This window comes from Helianthus annuus, chromosome 12, assembly GCF_002127325.2.
Source record: "Helianthus annuus cultivar XRQ/B chromosome 12, HanXRQr2.0-SUNRISE, whole genome shotgun sequence".
Classification (NCBI taxonomy): Eukaryota; Viridiplantae; Streptophyta; class Magnoliopsida; order Asterales; family Asteraceae; genus Helianthus; species Helianthus annuus.
The window spans coordinates 27,333,651-27,355,629 of NC_035444.2; the positions used below are offsets into that span (position 1 = coordinate 27,333,651).

The 21,979-nt window shown below is 32.6% G+C and overlaps 1 protein-coding gene across 6 annotated transcripts; it reads left to right on the top strand.

Annotated features, from left to right (window-relative positions):
• Nucleotides 1-5,684: 5,684 nt before the first annotated feature.
• On the top strand, nucleotides 5,685-10,157 carry LOC118484831 (protein NLP6-like). 6 transcript variants are annotated; one of them, XR_004874628.1, is made up of 10 exons: nucleotides 5,703-6,033; nucleotides 6,503-6,590; nucleotides 6,709-6,824; nucleotides 7,566-7,697; nucleotides 7,799-7,898; nucleotides 8,033-8,600; nucleotides 8,694-8,748; nucleotides 9,348-9,395; nucleotides 9,625-9,692; nucleotides 9,947-10,157. XR_004874628.1 is itself a non-coding variant. In XM_035980862.1 (9 exons), the coding sequence occupies exons 5-8, from the start codon at nucleotides 8,152-8,154 to the stop codon at nucleotides 9,629-9,631; spliced, it is 570 nt and encodes a 189-aa protein (XP_035836755.1). In that variant the 5' UTR covers nucleotides 5,729-6,033; nucleotides 6,503-6,590; nucleotides 6,709-7,697; nucleotides 7,799-7,898; nucleotides 8,033-8,151; the 3' UTR covers nucleotides 9,632-9,692; nucleotides 9,947-10,157. The 6 variants fall into 6 exon arrangements, 1 of the variants encoding a protein (XP_035836755.1); XR_004874629.1 differs by having other exon boundaries at nucleotides 5,685-6,033; nucleotides 6,673-7,697; XR_004874627.1 differs by having other exon boundaries at nucleotides 5,686-6,033; nucleotides 6,709-7,697.
• The last annotated feature ends 11,822 nt before the right edge of the window (nucleotides 10,158-21,979 follow it).

The following is a 21,979-nucleotide window of genomic DNA, read 5'->3' on the forward strand; positions in this document are numbered from 1 at the left end:
AAAACGTGTAGGATAAATTTTGATGTGTCTAGGCAAAAATTTTAGTGTGGAGGATGATAGTCTTTATGACTAATTAATTAGTAAAAAATAATAATAAATGAGATAAAAGAAAAACTATTTAATGTTTTACAATTGTATCATTTATTCTTTTTCTTCTCAATTTAATTTTCTTCTCAAATGAACCTCCCCATTAGGTTTAAATATATATTCAAAACTTAATCAGTTTTAGTTATTGCCCATTACTCTTCAAACAAAAATATGCACTCTCTCAATTTTAATGTTATAGATTTTTTTTTTTTGAAAGGGCGGTTTATTCAGAAAAAGAAATTGACCCAAGAAAGTTGCTCAAGTCAAACGGTACAGTACATGGAAATGAAAAAAAAAAAAAAAAAAGAGCAGATTACAAGGCTATACTAAACTGCAGAAAAATCCCATCCCTTTCTATACACTGCTGAAGGACCTCTTCCTCTCCCATTCTAGACCCATTGCCATTGTCTTTGCACGCGAACTGGCCCATAGGTACGAAAGGGCCTTTATTTCTCCAACGGATCTTGACATTTGTGGTTGCTTATTTCTGAAAATTAGTTCGTTTCTTGACAACCATAACGCCCAGCATACCGTGCCATGACCACATAGATCGCCTTTTTTTCTGTGCCGAAGTTTGTAGACTGTTTACATGTTCCAACAGTTCAACAATACTTAAAAGGTTTCCAATTTTGAACCGCTCTCCAAAGAAAGCAATTAATCTTTTTCGGTACACAACATAACCACCTTAACACTTTTGTTTTTGGGGTAGTTTGAATGTGGTCCAATTCCTTTCTCGAGACGCATACTTTATATGATTCACATGACTCACCCATTTGCCACAACCAAACATCTGAACCACAAATTTTGGCTCTCTAATAGCTTAACAACCCCCCCCCCCCCCAAATTCATTTGCTTGGCTGGAATGTAGTAGGTTGTTTGCACTTCCCCATACCCATACTATTTTGCCCTTAGCGATTTGATATCTCTGCTGAGCCAAACAATACTTCTCAGATTCTAAATTGAACAGATTCTGAAATTTGTCACGTAATGGAGCGTCCCCAATCCATTTGTCAAGCAGTGACGAAGCTTGAGATTTCTGACCGAGGGGTCAAAAACGTATGTACCCAAAAAATTCTATAAAACCGGGGGGTTGAAAACGTATATACCCAAAATTTTCTATACGAAAACTACATACTCTCCACTACTGAACAAAAAGTTTGGAGGGTCGGCCGCCACCTCCCGCCCCCACAAAGTTGCGCCCTTGTTGTCAAGCCAAGATAACTTAATACAAACCATGGAAAATGATTGTAGAATATTAAAGGGGTTATTTTATTTACATCTAACTTTTTTACTATTTACACCAAGTTACGTGACACTAATAAATTCAAATTTGTGTTTTTCTTTTATAACTTCCGATATATAATGTTTTATTAAAAACGAATATGGTATTGTGACGTACTTATTCTTTATATACGTTTTAATATAAATTTTATAAAAAACGGAATATAAAATTTCATAACGACTTACATGGTTGTAAAAGTCTCGCCTAGGCTCCGAGTACTTCCCAAGTACTCGCTACAAGGTAGGCTGCCGAGGCACGAGTACTGGTCTCCCAGGCCAATTACTCCCCGAGTAATCTCCGCCTAAGCCGAGTACTTCCCGAGTACTCCCGAATCCGACTAGGGAGCGCCTAGCGACTTTTGCAACCATGACGACTTATAAAACTTTATATTTGATACGACTCCGTTTTTTATAAAATTTATATCAAAACGTAGATAAAAATAAGCACATCGCAAAACCATATTCGTTTTTTTAATAAAACATTATATTATATATCATATAAAAGAAAACACACAAATATGAATTTGTTAATGTTAGATCATTTGGTGTAAATAGAAAAAGTAAACCGGTAACATAACGAGATAAAAAGGTTATCACAAATAAAATAAAAGCATTTTTTTTTCTTTTTCAAAAAATAGAAATAAAGGGTAAATTGGTAAATGCCAATAAAAGCTTGATCAAACTGATAATTGCAATGCACATATGTCAACTGGAGTACACATGGTGGTGAGGGTCGGATCAGTATCAGTACGTATTATTTAGACACGTGTATGGATCAGATATAAAGATGTTAGCTTTGTATTTGATTGGTCCATTTGGATTGACTAACTAAGTGTCATGTGCACGTACGCGATCACACGACGACGTTTCTCAGGTTCACCTACCGACGTGCATGACCCACGAACTATCTCATAATTGCACTGCCATAATTTCCATTTTAATACATATATGTTATATAAAAACATATCTTTTTCGTAATTAATTAATTAATAAAATCAGACCTCAAATTTTTATTTCCATACCTTCTATACGAGTCGTACAGGGTTATTCTGACATAAAAAATGTGTTGAAGACTTAAACACGTATGCTTTCTTTCACATGGACTTGGAAAACTCAAGTTGTGTTGTTATGGATTGTTGTTCATGAATGAATGTGTTAGTAAGTATTCGTGGCCAAATCGCTTATTATGCATTTTCAAGTTCTTAGGTTCATAAATTGGATGAGTTGTGATATTGTATATTTTATACAATTTAGAGTGATTAATATGTTTGCCACGTTAATTTTCTTTAAGCGGTAGAGTTTGAACTTTTGACAATCGACTAACTCATGTTTATAGGTTAACATTAAACTTCATAAAATGAAGTTCATGGTTTGATTCTAGATGGTTAGAATGTATTTATCATTTTAATTTTTCAAAGAATTATAAGATTAAGACACCTTAATCGGGACTTAGTTGCTTGTTTGTTGAACTTTCATCAACATTTCATGCTAAATTTGGATTCCTGGTCTAGATAGCTTCTTTGATTGATATTGTTTGTGATCGTTTTTATTTGCTTATATTTTCTTGATTCATATGCTAGTTTAGAAAACTAACTTGTTAATTGAATCGGCTTTACAATAACGAAAATTCACTATTGAGAATCTGCGTCCACAAATTGATATTCGGTTCTTACCTCTAAAATTATATTACCATTTGATGGGTACACTTGCCTTTTGTGTTTATGGTTTAGTTTTAGGGTAAAAACTACTTTTAAAACCAAATCTATCTAAAAAATATCTTCAATAAAAATATATCTTATTCACGCACATAAAGTACAAACGTTTCGTTTGTTCACTCTCTGTCACAAAAACATTTTGTTCATATGAACTTTTTGTTAGTGGGTAACGGTTGACTTTAACAGATTTTAGGTTTAGGGTCTAAGACTCATGCAATTGGCCATACGCGGGGTGTAAGGCAACGACAATTTGAAAATAGAGGGTAAGAGTGTTAGTGCCCCCAAACATCAGGATGTAAAATTGCAGTTTACTGAAAGGAAAAAAAAGATTAGCATTCATCCACTCCAGAGACTATATGTGTTATGTTCGAGCAAATAGTTGGATCAATGTGTAATTAATGAAACTGAAGGGCCAAAACAATAATATAACCGTATTACAAGGATCCATCGTGTTATTATTTATTAACTAATTATATTTACAATACTAATTTTTTTATCAATAATAAAAACAATTTTTTCCCTCAAATATTATTAAAATCTTACTGGATTTATTGATTGCAAACGTAGAAATCAACTATACGCAGGGGCGGACCCATGTAGTGTGGGTTGGGGTCCCCGGACCCCAATGTTTTTTAAAAAAATAATGTAATCGGTATGGTAAATTTTATAAGAACCCTATAAAAATAATTAGTTGGACCCCATAATATTAGAAACAAAAATTTCATAATGGTAAATCTCTTAAATGCAAAGGAAAGGGGCTCAAGTTCGAGCCTTAAATCTTCTGTCTCTTGGTTTTCTTTTTGCAACCCCTAAGCCTTATGTCATGGTCTCTGAGGGGATTTGCTGTTGCCACGTTATTGCCATTGGGAACCCAAAGAGAAATATTATTTGATATTTGATTATTATATAATTGATACTTTGTTATTTATTGGAAAATTTTACGCCTTTAAATATTTGAGGTTAAAGGCATCTCGGCATACCATCTAAACTAGATAAAGGTGACAATTCTAGTTTATTTACTTAGGGGTTGTTTGGTAGCCTCTTAATCAATTTAGAGGTTGTCTCTTAATGAAATCATTTGTGGCTCTTATGTCTGAATGAATAAGATGTAACCTTATGTCTGACTGGATAAGAAGTAACATCTGAATGGTAAACCATCACATGTCACATTCTTCTACATTATCTTTGTTAAACTCTTAAATGATTTCATTAAGAGGTAGCCTCTTAATGTTATTCAGATGCTGTCAAACAGCCCCTTAGTTATGAAATATGTGGTATCTTCTTGTGGAAAAAAACGAGATTGAAATTCTTGATATGGAAGATAAGTTGAAAAGAGATTAATAATATGTAATGTTTTTTTTTTTCATTTAGAATGACATCATATTTATTTTATATGTTTTCTGATGAGTAATAGTCATATAGTTTTATTTGATATCGTATTTTTTATATGTTTCGCCCCGCCCCGACGATGATCGACTTGAAAATCCTAACTTTTGGTCGAGAAAAATCTTAACGCCGAAAAACGGACCCCAGTGAAAAAAATCATGGGTCCGTCACTGACTATACGTATGTTAAAACAGTGCCATTATAATATTATATCATATAAATAATATCTTGAAAAGTAGATTAAGCATTTTTTAAATGGTTATATTTCAAGAACATGTCGTCTAATATCATATAAAATAATATTTTTGAAAAGTAGATTAAGCAAATGTATATACGTTTCTTGCTAGGGCTGGAAATGAACCGAACGTTCAACGAACAGTTCGTGAACTGTTTGGCGGGAAGTTCGTTTATGTTCGTTCGTTAAGTTAATGAACTGACATGAACAAAAAATTTCATTCGATAAGCTTAACGAACGAACACGAACAAAGGTCACGTTCATTCGACTGTGTTTATGAACGTTCGGTAATATGTTCTTTTATGTTTGTTCGTGTTTGTTCGTTTATGTATTTTGGATGATTATGTCTTAAGATAAACTTGATATGTCATATGGTGCTACTTTTGTGTCTTGAAATCTTAATAATCGTTTAATGATTATATTTAACTACTTTTGTTGTGTACAATGTTTAAGATTAACGATGCCCTTTTTTTTTTATTTTCAACTTTAATGTTCTTTGTGCTCGAGTGTTCGTTTTTGTTCATTTGTGTTCATGGTTAGTGTTCCCGAAGTGTTCGCGAACAACTGAAATTCCTTATCCAAAGAACACGAACACAAATTTTTGTTCGTCATGTGTTCGCGAACAGTTCACGAATATCTGAATTTCCTTAATAAATGAACACAAACATAGCCTTGTTCGTGTTTGTTCGATTCATTTACATCCCTATTTCTTGCTACATGGTAAATAAATAAATATTAAAACCACATAAATACTTATATATATCGGTTTAAATGTGATAAAACAAGGATTTTCTAACTTTTGCTCTTGCTTTCATCTTCTAATGCATATAAGTGTTTATACAATTATCCTAGTTCTACACTTAAAAGTGGTTATGCTTCAAACACCGCTCATTGACTCTCTCTCACACTTATCTATCTATTATACTAAATGAATTCTCTTAAGCCACAATATTTATTCTTAGCCAATCATTTTGATGATGTGGACACTCTCTTAGGCCAGAGAATTCTCTTTGAGCGCCAAACCCTTTTCCTCTATTTTCCTTTCACGCGGCTTCTTAGACACGCTTTACATCCGTATCATTCAAAAACCCTAATTTTCTTTAATCCTCCTGAACATCTATCCTTTTTCCCCCATTTTCTTTCATCAATCTCCCGTTTTTATCAATGACAACTTCATCTATTGAATTCATCTATGTTGATTTCCTCAAATCCTGGTATGTTCATGTAACCGTAGATTTTATCCACCTGCTCTTTGTCTTCTTCATCTCACGTGCTCCTCTTTGTCTCTCGGCGACGATCCGGTTTCGATTTTTGAATTTATTTTAACTGGTATGTGATTCTGTTATAACCCTAATTGTTTAGCACTGGATCGATTTGTTTTATCTTCATTCTATCATTTTTGTGAATGTTTTTCAAGTTATGGATTACTCTTTTACTCTGAATTAGACGTGTGTTTTCGAACGGAGATTTCAAAGTTTGATGCGATTTCTGATTTACAAATATTTTATATCACTTTTGGTGGATGAATCGTTTGTTATTGAATTTGCTAATGCTACAATAATTTGTGAATGATTGGTTACAGGTTATATGTTTGTTGTTAGTTGTTGTTAGATTCATGATTGTTGGGTTTTTGAAAATTGAAGTTGAATTCATGGCTGAAATCTCACAAGGATTGAAATTAAATGAAAAGTGTACTTTTACTCAATGAACTCATTTGCTAATGCTATTATAGTTTGGGAATGCTATGGTTACAGATTATGTATTTGTTATTAATTTTTGTTTCATGGCTGTCAATTAGGTTTTTGAAGACTAGCAAAGTTAACAATCGGGTGACACGATGAGTTCCCTTTAAGACTTTACTTCAATGGGAGTCCAGTTTAGTATTTGTAAGTTGCTATTTTGAATTACATTATTTTGATAAGTGAATTTGCTCTTACATTTTTTGCTTCTTTATGGATTTTTTATCAGATACATGTTGGAATGCTAAACCTCCTATTATTGTAGTTGCAGTGAGTTTATTTGGCAAGAAATGCTCACTGCTTTTGAAACAAACCAGTAGGTAGACATTGAGGTACAAAGCTACTGATGCAATGATCAAAGGACCTGGAAAATTGAAAATGGTATTTAGTATGGTTACCTTCTTTGTCTCTATGCACTAAAATGTGATGATTGGTTTGACTTACTTAACCCATTTGACCTGTTTGAGATTTCCCAAACCATTAGGTATGTTTTGCCACCCATTATGTTTTTGTTAGCTACTTTTCATATTATAATCTGAAATTTATGTTGTTTCATGGAACTGCTCTCAGTGGCATTAAATTTCAGCAATGAATCAAGTAGCTATATCTAATTATGTCACCTAATATCTTTACTAGACAATTTTGTTTATTATTTAAATTAAAGATATTTAACTCTCCCAATGCTTTACTTTGAAGGTTAGAATATAACAGTTGAGTTTAGGATACACACCAAATAGCTGTTGACCATACTATAAACTTTCCAGCAACATAACATCAAATCTTCAATAACCTGCTGATTATCTACCTTGATCGTTACTGTAGTAGCTTTAATCAAAGGCAGATTCTCATTAATTCAATATTTGAAGTTGACTTTTCTCAATTGGCGATTAAGTGTACCCTACTTTTTTTGCATAGATCTTTAGTCACTTAGTTTGATCAACATCATAATGACTTCAGCTTGGCATATTATAGTGTAACCAAAAGACAAGTTGTTGACTTTCTTTAGCTCCAATTCAAACTGATGCATAGACTTGTGTAATCGTGAGAATTGTAATTCTATGGAAACAAATACTATAAACAATCTTTGATATATGATTTAGGTGTTGATAAGCCTTCATGTAGGTGATTACTTAATTTCTGAAGTTGGAAACTTACTTGATGATAGCGTGGGGCAAAATGTCAAGTTGGAATTTGAAAGGAGTGGCACGCCTTTGATCATTCAGTTGGTGGTGAGTGACCGGCCTTTATATCCAGGTTATATGCTTTACATTTATCATGTGTTTTTTGTTCCAGGCTGAAGCGACCTTTACATCCAGGTTATATGCTTTACATTTATCATGTGTTCTTTGTTTCAGGCTGAAGACTTACACTCAGTAACTCTTTCGGAGTTAGTGGTGGAGTTATACATGCTCAAAGTTGAGCTACTCTGAGTTTGAAAACATTTTTGATAGATCGGTAATCGAAGATGAATCAGAACTTAATTTAATCAGGATTCATATTAGTTAATACTTATGTTTGATTATGATATATCATATATATGATTGTGAGTGTTAGATCTTGATTTTGGTACCGTGTTTTACTGGATGCAGATAACGGTGAACAAGTAACAAGAAAGGTGACAAACAATGATATGAAAAGGCAGCTACCGATGCTGGTTTTGTAGGTGAGTCCAGAATATCAAGATGCAACGTGTGTGATCAAGGAAAGAATGACAATGGCGCTACGTTACTTTATAGAATTGGGTGAAAAGCATGTTTTAGCTCAAGTTTGGGCGCCTGTGAAAAACAAGGGTCGATACGTGCTCACAACATCTGGTCAACTGTTTGTTCTTGACCTGAAGTGCACTGGGCTTCATCAGTACAAAATGGCTTCTTTGATGTATTCGTTTTCTGTTGATGGTGAGACTAATGGAGTTCTTGGGCTTCCAGCTCGGGTTTTCAGACAGAAGCTTCCTGAATGGACTCCGAATGTGCAATATTATTCTGATAAAGAGTACCAACAACTTAATCATGCTTTGAGTTATGATGTTCATGGAACCCTCGCTTTGCTTGTGTTTGAACCTTCTGGTCAATCGTGTGTTGGTGTGCTTGAGTTGATTTTGACTTCACAGAAAATAAATTATGCCCCGAGGTTGATAAAGTCTGCAAGGCACTTGAGGTTGGTTGCCCTTGATACCAATGACATTATATCCTTACATTAAATACTTTTTTTTTTTGAGAAATATGTAATCAAATATTAGATTTTTTGCAGGCGGTAAATTTGAAAAGTTCAAACATATTGGATTCTCCGAATACGCTGGCAAGCAGTAAGATGAAATAATGTTAATTATATTAGATCTTTTATTCTTTCCTGTCTAAATAAAGTTTTATTCCAGTTTATATTGTACGTTTGGTTAACTGGCAAAGCAATTATTTCTTATACTGTCACCAGAAAGGCCACGTGAGCCATGATTTTTGGATTCTATATCGGGTTAAGCAAGATGGTCATGTAGTTCCCTATGCAATTATCTATTACGTTATTTACTTTGTTAGAAACTACAGGTGCTTCTGTGTATATGCTTAAATGGTTAAAAAGGAAAACAATAAAAGTATACCAGATACATATAAGGCCTTTTTGAAACAATGGGAAAGAGAATGATACCTTCTTAATGGATATTTAAGCGGTTTGAAAAGTTTTTTTTTCACATAAATGGTGATTCTAGATGGGGAAGAATGGCTGCTTTTAAGGGTATTGTGAAATCATCACCTGGGGTCGAGTAGCGTACTGATCATTTTTTACTTGGTTTATTAAGCTGACCAGAACGTAATTCCTGTTGCATATTTATGTTTTGTTGACGTTAAATTGATAAAGCATCATATAAGAAGCTTGAAATACATTAAACTGAACCTGGTTTTAAACATTTAGGGATGGCGGCAACCTTGGGAAGGGCATGGACATGGAGATGAACATTAGGTAATATCTTCTGCTGCTTATAATCTTTGCTATGAACTTTAACTAGAACATGTGTGAAGGTTGAGTTTTTGTGAACTATGAGTGAAAAGTAATCACTCATGTCTTTTTAATTGCATCCATGATTCTAGCTCTACATAAATGAGGTGAATTCTTTTATGGTTAATCATGCTAAACCCTAAACCCGTAAGTTTATTTTCAATTTATTGATTTGATTTTCGGATTTTATTAGAAACTAAAGGATGGCGAGATGGCGGTGAAGCGATCTGGATGTTTTCGGGCCACTGGATGTTACCACAGGTACTGTTATTCCCCTTAAGTCTGTATATTTTACCTTTTGGCTTTTGCCCACTGTCTCTGGAGTGACAGTTCTATTGGCAAGAGAGTAAATGAAGGATTATGGATTTCTATTGAACTTGAGTCTTGAGTCGGCTGATAATAAGAGATTATAAAAACTTAATTATTTGCTTTGATATGGAAAACAAATTTAAGTTCGGCTTTACTGCTAATGATAAAAGAAAAAACTGATACAACTTGGGTACTCATACATGCAGTTAGAAGTTATGTTGTGGGCACCGTCCAAATAAGATATGCACAAATGGAGTGATCGTCGGTTGCAGGGCTATTCTATGCAAACTACGCCATTTATTCCGCAGTTCTTAATTTGTAGGTGGTTAATTTGAGATTTATGGAACACAAAGGTACTTGATTCACAAATTGATTAGAATATGTGTAACACCCTAGTTACTATTTAACGGTTTACATGAAATATTAACAATTAGACGTATAGTTAAGACTACACATACTATAAATAAATACGGGTTTATTAAAAACTTTTACAATTTAAAGTGATACAACATAATGTGGTTTAATTCGCCGTTTTAGAATAACGACGAAACAACTTGTGGAAGCTTCATTTAATGCGTGTTCGGTTCTTGCTCGACGCTTGATTGTCATCTGGAGTTCAAAATATCACCTGCATTTCATAAACCATGAAATGATTAGTTATACGGGCTTAAAATGAGTTTAGATCAAGTCCAGATACAAAAACGGACAAGAAAAATGAATTTGCCAACTTTGGGATCTCACGCGGGTCGCGATAGAGACACCCTCGTCTCACGCGTGTCGCGTCGTATCGTCGCGTATCGCGACGTGTTTCTGGTCATCCGTCGCGTGGCGCGACAGATATGATTTTCCAGCGAGTTCAGAGCTGTGTCCTGCATTTTTCAGCAACAACGGTTTTTACGGAATTGACCATAAATTCTTCGTTATTGATCCGTTTTACGCGATTCTTTTTCCTACGCGGCCGTAATTGAATTCTCCATCATATGGAGTTAAAATCCTACATCCAACATAAGAAACTTGAGACTTCTAAGCCTTCGACTCGTTCCTTTTTACCGAATTTTAACTCGTTTATGCATTTTATCAAACAAATGTATTTGTTTGATTCCTATATCTCATACACTTTATCAAATTAATGTTACCTACCATACTAGGTTCTAATCATAGGTTTATTACACAATTTTAACCCGTTTTCGCTCGTATGCTTATTTTGACCCGTTAAGGGTATTTACGCACTTTAAAGCTTGAAATCGCTTTCATTCATTTCTAGTGTCTTATTCCTACTTTTCTTATCAAGTAAACTTCAACTACAACTCTTTGTGTGTTGAATTACAATGTGTATATCTATATGTTCCGAGTTTTGCCCTTCGGATTGTTATTTTACGGCAAGACTCAAACGGAGCTATTTAACTAACATATTACATCTTTCAACTTCTATACTTATTCTAAGTATCTATCTAATCATGAAATTCATTTCCAAACAACTCTTAAGGGTTGTTTGTTCAATTTAGCCTACAAGGGCGTTTTGATCAATTTTGGTCCTTCTTTTACGACGAAGGACTCTCACCAATTATTTGACCAAAATAGCACTTTTAACTACAACATAATTATGCGTACCGGCTCAAATCATCATATTGACCCTTTTTAATACCTTGTCTTGACTTACTTGCTATTTCATAGATTCGCTAATTCACGAGTCGTTCATCCTGCGAGCATGAGACTCGACATACACTTAGTAGTCATTAATTGTCAAAGGGTATCAATATTACCATTTGATCCCTCTTTACCCTTTTTACTAGTTTTAGCTTACTCATAAAGTAGTCGTTCGAAAACTCATTTTATCTTATTCTTTCCTTGACTAGTTTACCGTTCCACCCCGTTTTGCCATTACTATGGTTTCTAACATTGGTTTCTAATTCCGACCCAAGTCCTTTCGTGTCGGAAACCATATTTCGAATATTATCTCCATTGTATTTATAACATATAGAATAGTTAAGTATTCTACAAGAAGGTGTAAGTTTCACTTACCTCGCATCCACGCCACGCTTTTCTTTCCGTTCTTGATTTGTTTGACCCGCTTCCTTTCTCAAGCCCCCACCTAACTCGTTAAGCGTCAAACTATTTTCAATCATCGTTTCAAGGTGGTTAGTTTAATCATAATTTAATACGATTATTCCACCTTACGCATTTCATATCAAAAATTACCATTTATTGTATTATAGGTCAGCTTGACTTTTTGAAAGTCAAACATCCCTTAATATCTAAAATGCACATTCACGTTCATTAGCTAGTTTAGGCATTTTCAATTTACCCGGTAGGCGTTCTTTTAAGCCATCGTTCTAACTAATCTTTTAATTCGAGTTCGTGCTATTACTAACACTAAGTTAGCCTAGCTCTTGATTATCGAAGACACTATATTTCTTTATTTCACAAAATCTACGGGTTTTCCTCCATAAGGGAAACCCGTTTTGTCATGATATTTGGTATTTACCCAAATACTTATCCAAATCAAGTTCTATCTACGAACTAGTAGGCACCCAATTTTACTTAGGCATTTTAACGAGCACTTTGTGGGCAAAATTCGTATACTTCTTTTGTCAAGTTCTTGATTAACTTCCAACCAAGTTTCAAGCATCAATTTCAAGCCCTTATGTCTAGTGTTTATAAGTTACAACTAGAACTTGCATTACTTACCTAATGTTCATCTATTTTAACACTATAATTCTAGTGTTCATCCCATAGTCATAAAACCCACTTAGCACCTATATTACTAGTTAACCAAAACACTAATTTATGGTGCTAAATTAGCGAGTTTACATCTAGGGTTTGTTTTCAAGCAATCATACAACACTAATTCAGCCATAGCCTCTCTAATCCATACATAATTCGCGATTACGAAGATTACTCAAATTTTGCAACTTCACAAATCATCAAATTTTTACATACCTTATGATCCCCATGACTAGGTGATCACGAATTTGTAATCATGCAGACGATTCGGGCTTGATTTGAGCTTCGATTTGGAGGATTTGTTGAACTAGGGTTTGAGCTCCCCTGGCTCCTTCTTCTGATCGCATACGTACACACATGTATGTGTTTTTCTTCTTTTTTTTATATAAGTGTTTTAATAAAACACTTCTCTAGTTACCCTTGTTTAGCCCCTCAAGTTTAGAGACTCATAAATGAAACTATAACTCATAGTTCATTATTTAGTTACCCATTACTAACTAGGTTAATTTTACCTAGTTAACTTAGTGGGTTCCGGGAGTTAAAACCCGTTTTATTTTAAGTCCCGTTAAATCGGGCCTTTTATCCATTCTATTTTCCTGGAAGCTCTTATTCGCTTTTAATTAATATTAGGATTATTCACTTGATTCCTAATATTTTCCGGTTTACTTTTACCGCTAACGGTACTTTCCCCGTCTTTAGTATTAATGGGGTTTAATTACCAAACTTGTTTTCGGGGTGTTACAATATGCAATCTGTGTTCTATCTGGTTATCCAAAAGTTAGATCGTACCGGCTTCTACCTACAGTTAGGTTGCAATTTGAGTTGCATTGGTTGCTGGTTTAGGTGTATTAGCAAGGGTCTTTTACTGAGGTATTGATTAATTATTTACCGTTCTGTTACAATTAAGTATCTTGAAGTCTGCTAAATTTGCGTATTAAATAATTTTATGATAATCATGGGTAAATGACAAAGTGTTAGTCCTTTCTATTAGGCATTGTCTTTTTTTCTTTAGTTATCAAAATAAGTAAAAAGGTTTTTAGATAAAGCAAAATGGATATAACTTAAGACTCTGGTCATAGTAAATAAGTAATATAAGTAGTATGTTTTTTAAATATATGGAAAATCCTGAAAGTGATCTGGGAATTGCAAGTGTATCTCCTATAAAGTGAAAAATAGAAAATAAAATTATAACTATTATTATAAATACTTAAGCGGGTTGATGGGTCAACCGAACCTGCCTATTTCTAATATGGGTTAACTCAAACCGAATTCGTTTATTTTAACGGGTCGTGTTAGTTGACCAAAGACCTGTGAGGAATGAGTAGGAATGTGAGCCTCAACAATCATTTGCATTGTGAAAGTTATAGTTTGAAAAAAATGTTTGTGATTAGTTTACCACATTGTATTTTGTTGTTTATATGATAAGGAATGATTGAGGATGTGAGCCTCAACAAGTTTTTTTGATGGGAAGTCGCTGTTGTGAAATCTGGATTTGTTGGTAGTACAAGTGGTTGGGTACCAGGTACAAGCAATGTTTTATTTTCGATGGGAATTGGCTGTTTCTTAAGAATAAAAAAAAGGCATGTTGACTTTTTGGTCAATGGTGACCAAGAGTCAACCACGATCAAGGAAAAGTTGGATTTGTTTGGTTGGAAGTTTAATTGCCCATGTCAATGACCAATTTTGAGTAATTACTCTAGCATAAGCACTACATGCTCTACATCAACATGTATTTTTCATACGTTCCCTGTGTTCAACTTTTAAGTTCAAGCGCATGCATGGAATAGTAACGAGCATGAAGTGCTTCTCAGCGGATCCTTTGATCATATGGTAGTGGCGATGTATCTTGCCAAAATTCTTTGCTAATTTGCATTTGTATTTTAATAGTGTAAGATTATTTGATTGGCTGCAAATGGGCTTAGTTTTTACTTTAAATTTGATTGGCAAGTTTGGCAATCTGGATCATTATGGGTTCGTGCTAACTAAAAAAGCATACTCACACATGCATTGACACCCAAACCTGTACCAACCCGAAACTCATGTCGACCCAAACCAAAATAACACATTTTTTGGGTTGATGTGTTATGGCACAAACCTGTAATTACCCGAATCCAAGAAGAAATGGCGTTTTCTTAAATTTTCGGGTATGAAAATTTATAATCAAGCCTTAAGAGACCGTCTAAGCACATTTGATATTCCACATAGAGTTTTGGATGATCTGAAGGTGATTTAATACCCATTAACCTATGCTTAATGTTCTTATTTGTTTTAGAAAGGAACACTTACAGAGGAAACTCTTAAGGGATTGGAGCTAATGTAAGCAGTTTTTCTCCATTTATGAAGGATTTGAGACACATTTTAAGGAAAATGGTTAGCTTTGTTAGTGTAGTAATTTAACTTTTTATTTTGTAGTTTTCTATTGAGTAAAGAAGAAAATAATACAGACATGTTAATATTAATGTTTTACAGGTTATAAGCTTAGAATAAGTCAACTTTTATTTGAACTATTTATTTACGGAAATAGTTAAATCATTTAATTTCAACTAATTTTTCATTTGTTTAACGGATAATTTTCCCCCTTAAATACTTACACCTCCCAATGATTGAACCTTGGTCTCCCCACAAGAGATTATTTCTCTCCAACAGAGCACCAACTTAGTTTTTATTCAACTAATGTTTCATAATTCATATTTTGTAAATTTGCATCATTCTATAATTTTTACTTTAAAAAAAGGTAAATACAGTGTATCATGCCACTTAAATGCATGTTTTAACCATTATGAAAAAGTATCTTATGGCCCTTCCTATTTTAACTCAGTTTTTTTTTTGTTTTATTTTATAATTGAGTTATACTCTTCAGGTCCTTCCTATTTTGAAAACTGGTGTTGACCAGTGTGTTAACTAGACATGAATTGAAGACGAATGGTAATTCCTTTTTTTCACATAATAAAAAAAAACTTTAATTAAATTAAATACAAATCATTAGAGCAAGATTGTGATTTCTGGAGAGTGGTATAAAGCCATGTTTCTAACTAATTGAAGACTGGGCTATTTTGTAGTTAATAACAATATTACAATAGCAAGTAGAACATGCTTGATTATATAAACGGGTTTCTTTTTCTTATATATATTTTTGAGGGATAGATGAGGCCCAGATAGTATCAATTACCTCAATGGTTAGGTGAGAATGCTAACATGTAACTGAGGATATCCCTCGTAATTATTGGTTTTCATAACATGTAACTGTCAATGGTTTCAGGTCCCAATGTTTAGTAGATTTAGAACCGATGCCTTGAAGAACTAACACGATTCAGGGTTGCTTATGAGAACATTGAGACATTTTTTTGGAAGACAAGTAGATGGGCAACCTCTTTGTTGGTTCAAATGGCCAATGATTCTGAAGACCCTAAAGTTCATGTGAATTTATAAATATTTCTTTGCATGAATTACTTGATAAGTTAGTTGGGCAACCCTTTTTATGCATCAATTATTGATAAACAAAGTCAAGATTCAATTTACATAACTATCAGTTTATTATAATTTAATATTTACATAAATAGCAAAACATTTTTTTCATTTTAAAATTTATATTTATAATTATTCTTTTTCATCACACCTATTTATAATTACATTTGATCAGTTATCGTTTTGAATCATTTAAATGTCAACTTTTTTTTCTTTTGTTGCGGCAGTCTATGAACGTTATGTTGTAATTCGGGTCGAGATCAAACCGTGTGTACATGTTTGGTCTACTTTGTACACATATTGTATATAACACACGTACAGTGGGGTTATGGGTTCCGCGCCACGGTGGTTGTGGTCTATAGACACCAATCTGTGGCAAATGGGCTTGGTCATGTAATGGGTCAAAAAAAGAAACAAACCCGATGAGCCGAATAATTTTCCCCCTTAAATACTTACACCTCCCAATGATTGAACCTTGGTCTCCCCACAAGAGATTATTTCTCTCCATCAGAGCACCAACTTAGTTTTTATTCAACTAATGTTTCATAATTCATATTTTGTAAATTTGCATCATTCTATAATTTTTACTTTAAAAAAAGGTAAATACAGTGTATCATGCCACTTAAATGCATGTTTTAACCATTATGAAAAAGTATCTTATGGCCCTTCTTATTTTCAACTCAGTTTTTTTTGTTTTATTTTATAATTGAGTTATACTCTTCAGGTCCTTCCTATTTTGAAAACTGGTGTTGACCAGTGTGTTAACTAGACATGAATTGAAGACGAATGGTAATTCCTTTTTTTCACATAATAAAAAAAAACTTTAATTAAATTAAATACAAATTATTAGAGCAAGATTGTGATTCTGGAGAGTGGTATAAAGCCATGTTTCTAACTAATTGAAGACTGGGCTATTTTGTAGATAATAACAATATTACAATAGCAAGTAGAACATGCTTGATTATATAAACGGGTTTCTTTTTCTTATATATTTTTTGAGGGATAGATGAGGCCCAGATAGTATCAATTACCTCAATGGTTAGGTGAGAATGCTAACATGTAACTGAGGATATCCCTCGTAATTATTGGTTTTCATAACATGTAACTGTCAATGGTTTCAGGTCCCAATGTTTAGTAGATTTAGAACCGAAGCCTTGAAGAACTTACACGATTCAGGGTTGCTTAGGAGAACATTGAGACATTTTTTTGGAAGACAAGTAGATGGGCAACCTCTTTGTTGGTTCAAATGGCCAATGATTCTGAAGACCCTAAAGTTCATGTGAATTTATAAATATTTCTTTGCATGAATTACTTGATAAGTTAGTTGGGCAACCCCCTTTATGCATCAATTATTGATAAACAAAGTCAAGATTCAATTTACATAACTATCAGTTTATTATAATTTAATATTTACATAAATAGCAAAACATTTTTTTCATTTTAAAATTTATATTTATAATTATTCTTTTTCATCACACCTATTTATAATTACATTTGATCAGTTATCGTTTTGAATCATTTAAATGTCAACTTTTTTCTTTTGTTGCGGCAGTCTATGAACGTTATGTTGTAATTCGGGTCGAGATCAAACCGTGTGTACATGTTTGGTCTACTTTGTACACATATTGTATATAACACACGTACAGTGGGGTTATGGGTTCCGCGCCACGGTGGTTGTGGTCTATAGACACCAATCTATGGCAAATGGGCTTGGTCATGTAATGGGTCAAAAAAAGAAACAAACCCGATGAGCCGAAGCTATAACGTCTAAGTCACATTGAGTATCACGTGAAAAAAAACGACCAAAGTGCATTAATCACCAAAAATCAAGCCAGTTCTATTACGTCCAAGTCACATTTCATATTCATTTATTTTAATTAAGTGAAATTTTATATTTACTTTAGTGCTAATACCGAAACAAATCTTTCATTAAAAAATTTATGCAAACACCGTTAAATAATATATTTTTTAGGCCACCCGTGTAACACACGAGTTCTTAAGCTAGTTTTCTAATATAACCATTAACCAATGCAATTCTTTTCGTTACATAGCTTTAGGCTTTATTATTTTTGTAATGGTACATTCACGTGCATCTAATTATACAAAACCTTACACCTTTGTCTCACTCAATTACTCAATTAAAAGAAACTTAATTGCCATATCAAATATACTATGCTATCCTAAATTAATTAATTCATACTTTTCATAATAGTTCTTACGCTAGTATAATGTATGTTTTTATAGAGTTTTAGTAAACATTATTGTAAATTTCAAATTCAGGACCAAGGAAGCAAGTGTGTTGGTAGAACCAAATTGGCATGTTCTCTTTCAAGTTGAGGGTGGTTGCAAGCTAGAATGGACGATGGCACATTTTTGTGCTATCCTTGTTGAATGGACCCATTCGTTTTATTTGTGGTTCATGTTCATTCGTTTGGCCATTCTTCATACATGACGGTGACCACTAAACCAAATTATTGTGCAAAGGCATATGCAAAAAGCATCATCCTACTCACCTTTTTATTTAAAAATAATAAATCAATCTTTTCAATGAATTAAAAGTGCTAGAAAGGAGAGAGAGAAAAATAAAAGAAATGAAAATTTTCAAGTTTTATTTTAAAAGAGAAAATATGTTTTTAATAAGCAATATATGTTTTAATATATATCTAAGAATATCAAGAATGTTTTCTTAATATATGTTTGTAATAGTTATATTTGTAAATTTGTTATAAACTAGCTATTATATTTTCTACAATTAAAAACAATTAAATTATGCTAGAATAAAAGTTTGTTTCTAATTAAATTATGCTAGAATAAAGTTTGTTTCTAAGAAACAGATCGAGCAGTTTCTTACTGTGTTTTGTGATATTATGTCCAGGGCTGTAAACGAACTGAATGAACAAAAATGAGGTCATGTCCGTTTTCGTTCTTTAAAGAAATGCAGATTTTCGTGAATTGTTCGCGAATGCATGTCTAAGAGAAGTTTATGTCCAGGTTTGTTTATTAAGGAATTCCAATTGTTCGCGAACAATTCGTGAACACTAGTCCTGAACACAAACAAACACAAACGTACATTAAACTTGAAATTAAAAAAAACATCATTAACCTTAAGCATCCGACACAAATAGTCAAATACAACCACTAAATGATAACTCAAGAATTCAAAACACCATGAAGTCTACTACAAACACCATACGATAAATCTAGTTTAGCTAACCTGAGACATAATTATCTAAAGTTACTTACACGTATCACAGAAAAATGTCTTTAGTGTCCAACTTTTCATATGTGTAGATAAGGGTTTATATTTGATTTTTATAACTTTTTAAAAAATGTTTAGGGAGGAAAGTAAGGGGGGGGGGGGTAAAACTTAAGAGGGAATGTGAAATATTAAAAAATTTAACATAAATTAACGAACACAAACGAACATAAATGAACGGACATGAACGAACGTAAACAAACATAATACTGAACATTCATGAACGCAGTCGAACGGACAAGACCTTTGTTCGTGTTCGTTCATGTAGTTAATCCAATAAAAAATCTTGTTCGCGTTCGTTCATTAACTAACAAATGAACATAAACAGACTTCCTGTCGAACAATTCACAAACAGTTAGTTGAACATTCAGTTCGTTTACAACCCTAATTATTTCATTATTATCGTAACATCTATACTATATAATAAAAGAAACCTGTTTTGGGACACGTGTCGCATTTCTACGCATCAATAGAGTTGTTTTCCCACTGATTTATATATTCTAATTTAGTTAATATCCTTAAATTACTCATGATCTTCTATCTCTAATAAATATGTAATTTTTTTTCCCACAAAATGAGCCATAATTATAAGTAAGTTTTATTTTTTGTTTTACGGATTTTTTAGTTTAAATATTATTTATATGTTTTGTAATTGATAAGTGATAAATCTTAATTATAGATAAGAATTTTTTTTATTTTATGCATTTTTTACATATAATTTGGATTTAAGAAAGACGATGATATAAAATCATGACATTGAATTTGTAATCTTCTGAAACTGAGAGGATGCGTTGCATAGGTGAGATATCTTATGCAATGAATTTAATATAATTTAAAAATGTGTTTACAGATATATTACACAAAAATTAAAGGATGACTACAATTTTGTATAATACCTATACTTATCCCGTGTAACACAAAAATATTTTGTTTTGTTTATATATATTTCACACAAATTCCATATATTATTTCGGTGACACACCCTCAAATATTAAAAAGAAATAAATAAACTAAATGATGTGTTGACATGTGGCATTAACTTATTAGAAGTTATATTAGATATTTCCTAAATGAATTTAATTTATGAATTTCATAATAATTTTATGAAAATTCTTAAGGTGATGGTTTTCTTTTATATTCCAGAGGCAATTTATTTTATTTTATTTTTTAAAGCCTATTTCCGAAACTACATTAATGTCCATCATGAGACTGTAACCTACAACCACTCTAAAGGAATAATATTATCACAAGTTATGATAGCGCTAAGCTATAAAGGGTAAACTTTTATGTAGTTTCATTTGTGTAACATCCTGTATTTTATATCCAAGAAGAATAAAAAAATAAAAATTGGAAAAAAAGGACTATTGCAGATACGTAATATATCATGTACTACATATGTGTAATACTACATATGCTCATTGCGGATCGCAAGCATTTTTGAATAAACGTATTTAATTTGTATATATGTAATACAATTTCGGATGGAGTATTTTAAGCTTTATCATTAATAATGAGTCTTCTTATTGATCCGTTCTCTCTATGTATATATATGCATATATGTATTGTACAAATGGTTTATTGGTGACTAAAATGTGACACATGTATTTTAGGTGAGAAATATAAATTTCATATATAATTATGTATCAAAGTTATATAATCTCGTACTACCAGGTTATATAATCACTTACCACTATGTTATATAATCATGCACTAAATTTGTTTTGTTACTTTACAAATTTTATAATGTAATAAATCTTCTTAAGGTTACGTTTTTTTATTTTCGAGTTTTATCTTTAATTTGCTACAATGTTTCTCTTGTTGTTATTATCATTATTATTATTTTGCGTCATATGTTATAATTTAGTTAACCGAATATTTATTTTCCCTCTTATTTCACTCTCTTTCAGATTCTATTATTCAATTTTATAACTTTTATTAAAAAAAATCAACAATATGTTATCACAAAATTTATTTTATAATATTTTTATCTTTATTATTAACTATATTTATTTTATTCAACACATGTAATACACAGGGTTGTAAACTAGTTGTTTATTAAGATTTGCCCGGCAGTCCACAAAAGAAAAAAAAGAAGGTATAGGCCCATGAAATACGGCCTTTAGTTTTAGCGGGCTTAAACATGGGCTTTCAAAACTCAAAACTTCCACTAGAATCATGGACAAGTTTGTAACTTGTAGAATACAAGGTCAGGAAATTACACCCAAAAGATTTATCAAAATTAGGGGTGTAATGTAAAGGATTCGAACAGTTCTCACGCTACTCACTAACGCTCTGTTCCCGAGTTAACTTAACGAGGGATAAGAAAAGAAAGCAAAAGTGAGAAAGGAAAGGACGAGAAAGGAAAAAAAAGATGACTTTCCCACCGTTTCCTCCCAAATCGGAAGGAAAGAAAAATTAAAGAATTTAGCCTAGTTTTCCTGTCATTTCCTTTCTTTTCCTTCCTTAAATGAAACTCGGGAACACGACATGTTTTATTTTCCTTTCTTTTCCTTCCTTAAATGAAACTCTGGAACACAAAATATTTTTACTTTCTTTCTGTTTCCTTTCCTTTCGTTAGTAAACTCTGGAACACAGTGTAAAAGTTGAACGTGACCGAGCTAAAACGAGTTTGAACTTGAGCCAAAACTGAAGCTTGTTTAATAAACATGCTTGAGCGACATATAAAGAGTTCGACTAGTTATGTGAGTCATACAAGCTTCTTACTTATAATATAAATAATAATTTTAATAATATTACATAATGATTATTGCTATATATAGTTATCATAAAAAAT

What these genes read in the sequence shown, in the direction of transcription:
- LOC118484831 (XM_035980862.1), top strand. Translation starts at nt 8,152, where the DNA reads ATGACAATGGCGCTACGTTACTTTATAGAATTGGGTGAAAAGCATGTT. An exon ending in AAGTCTGCAAGGCACTTGAG is followed by an intron (nt 8,601 to 8,682) that starts GTTGGTTGCCCT and finishes ATCAAATATTAG; the next exon opens with ATTTTTTGCAGGCGGTAAAT. An exon ending in TCCGAATACGCTGGCAAGCA is followed by an intron (nt 8,749 to 9,347) that starts GTAAGATGAAAT and finishes TTAAACATTTAG; the next exon opens with GGATGGCGGCAACCTTGGGA.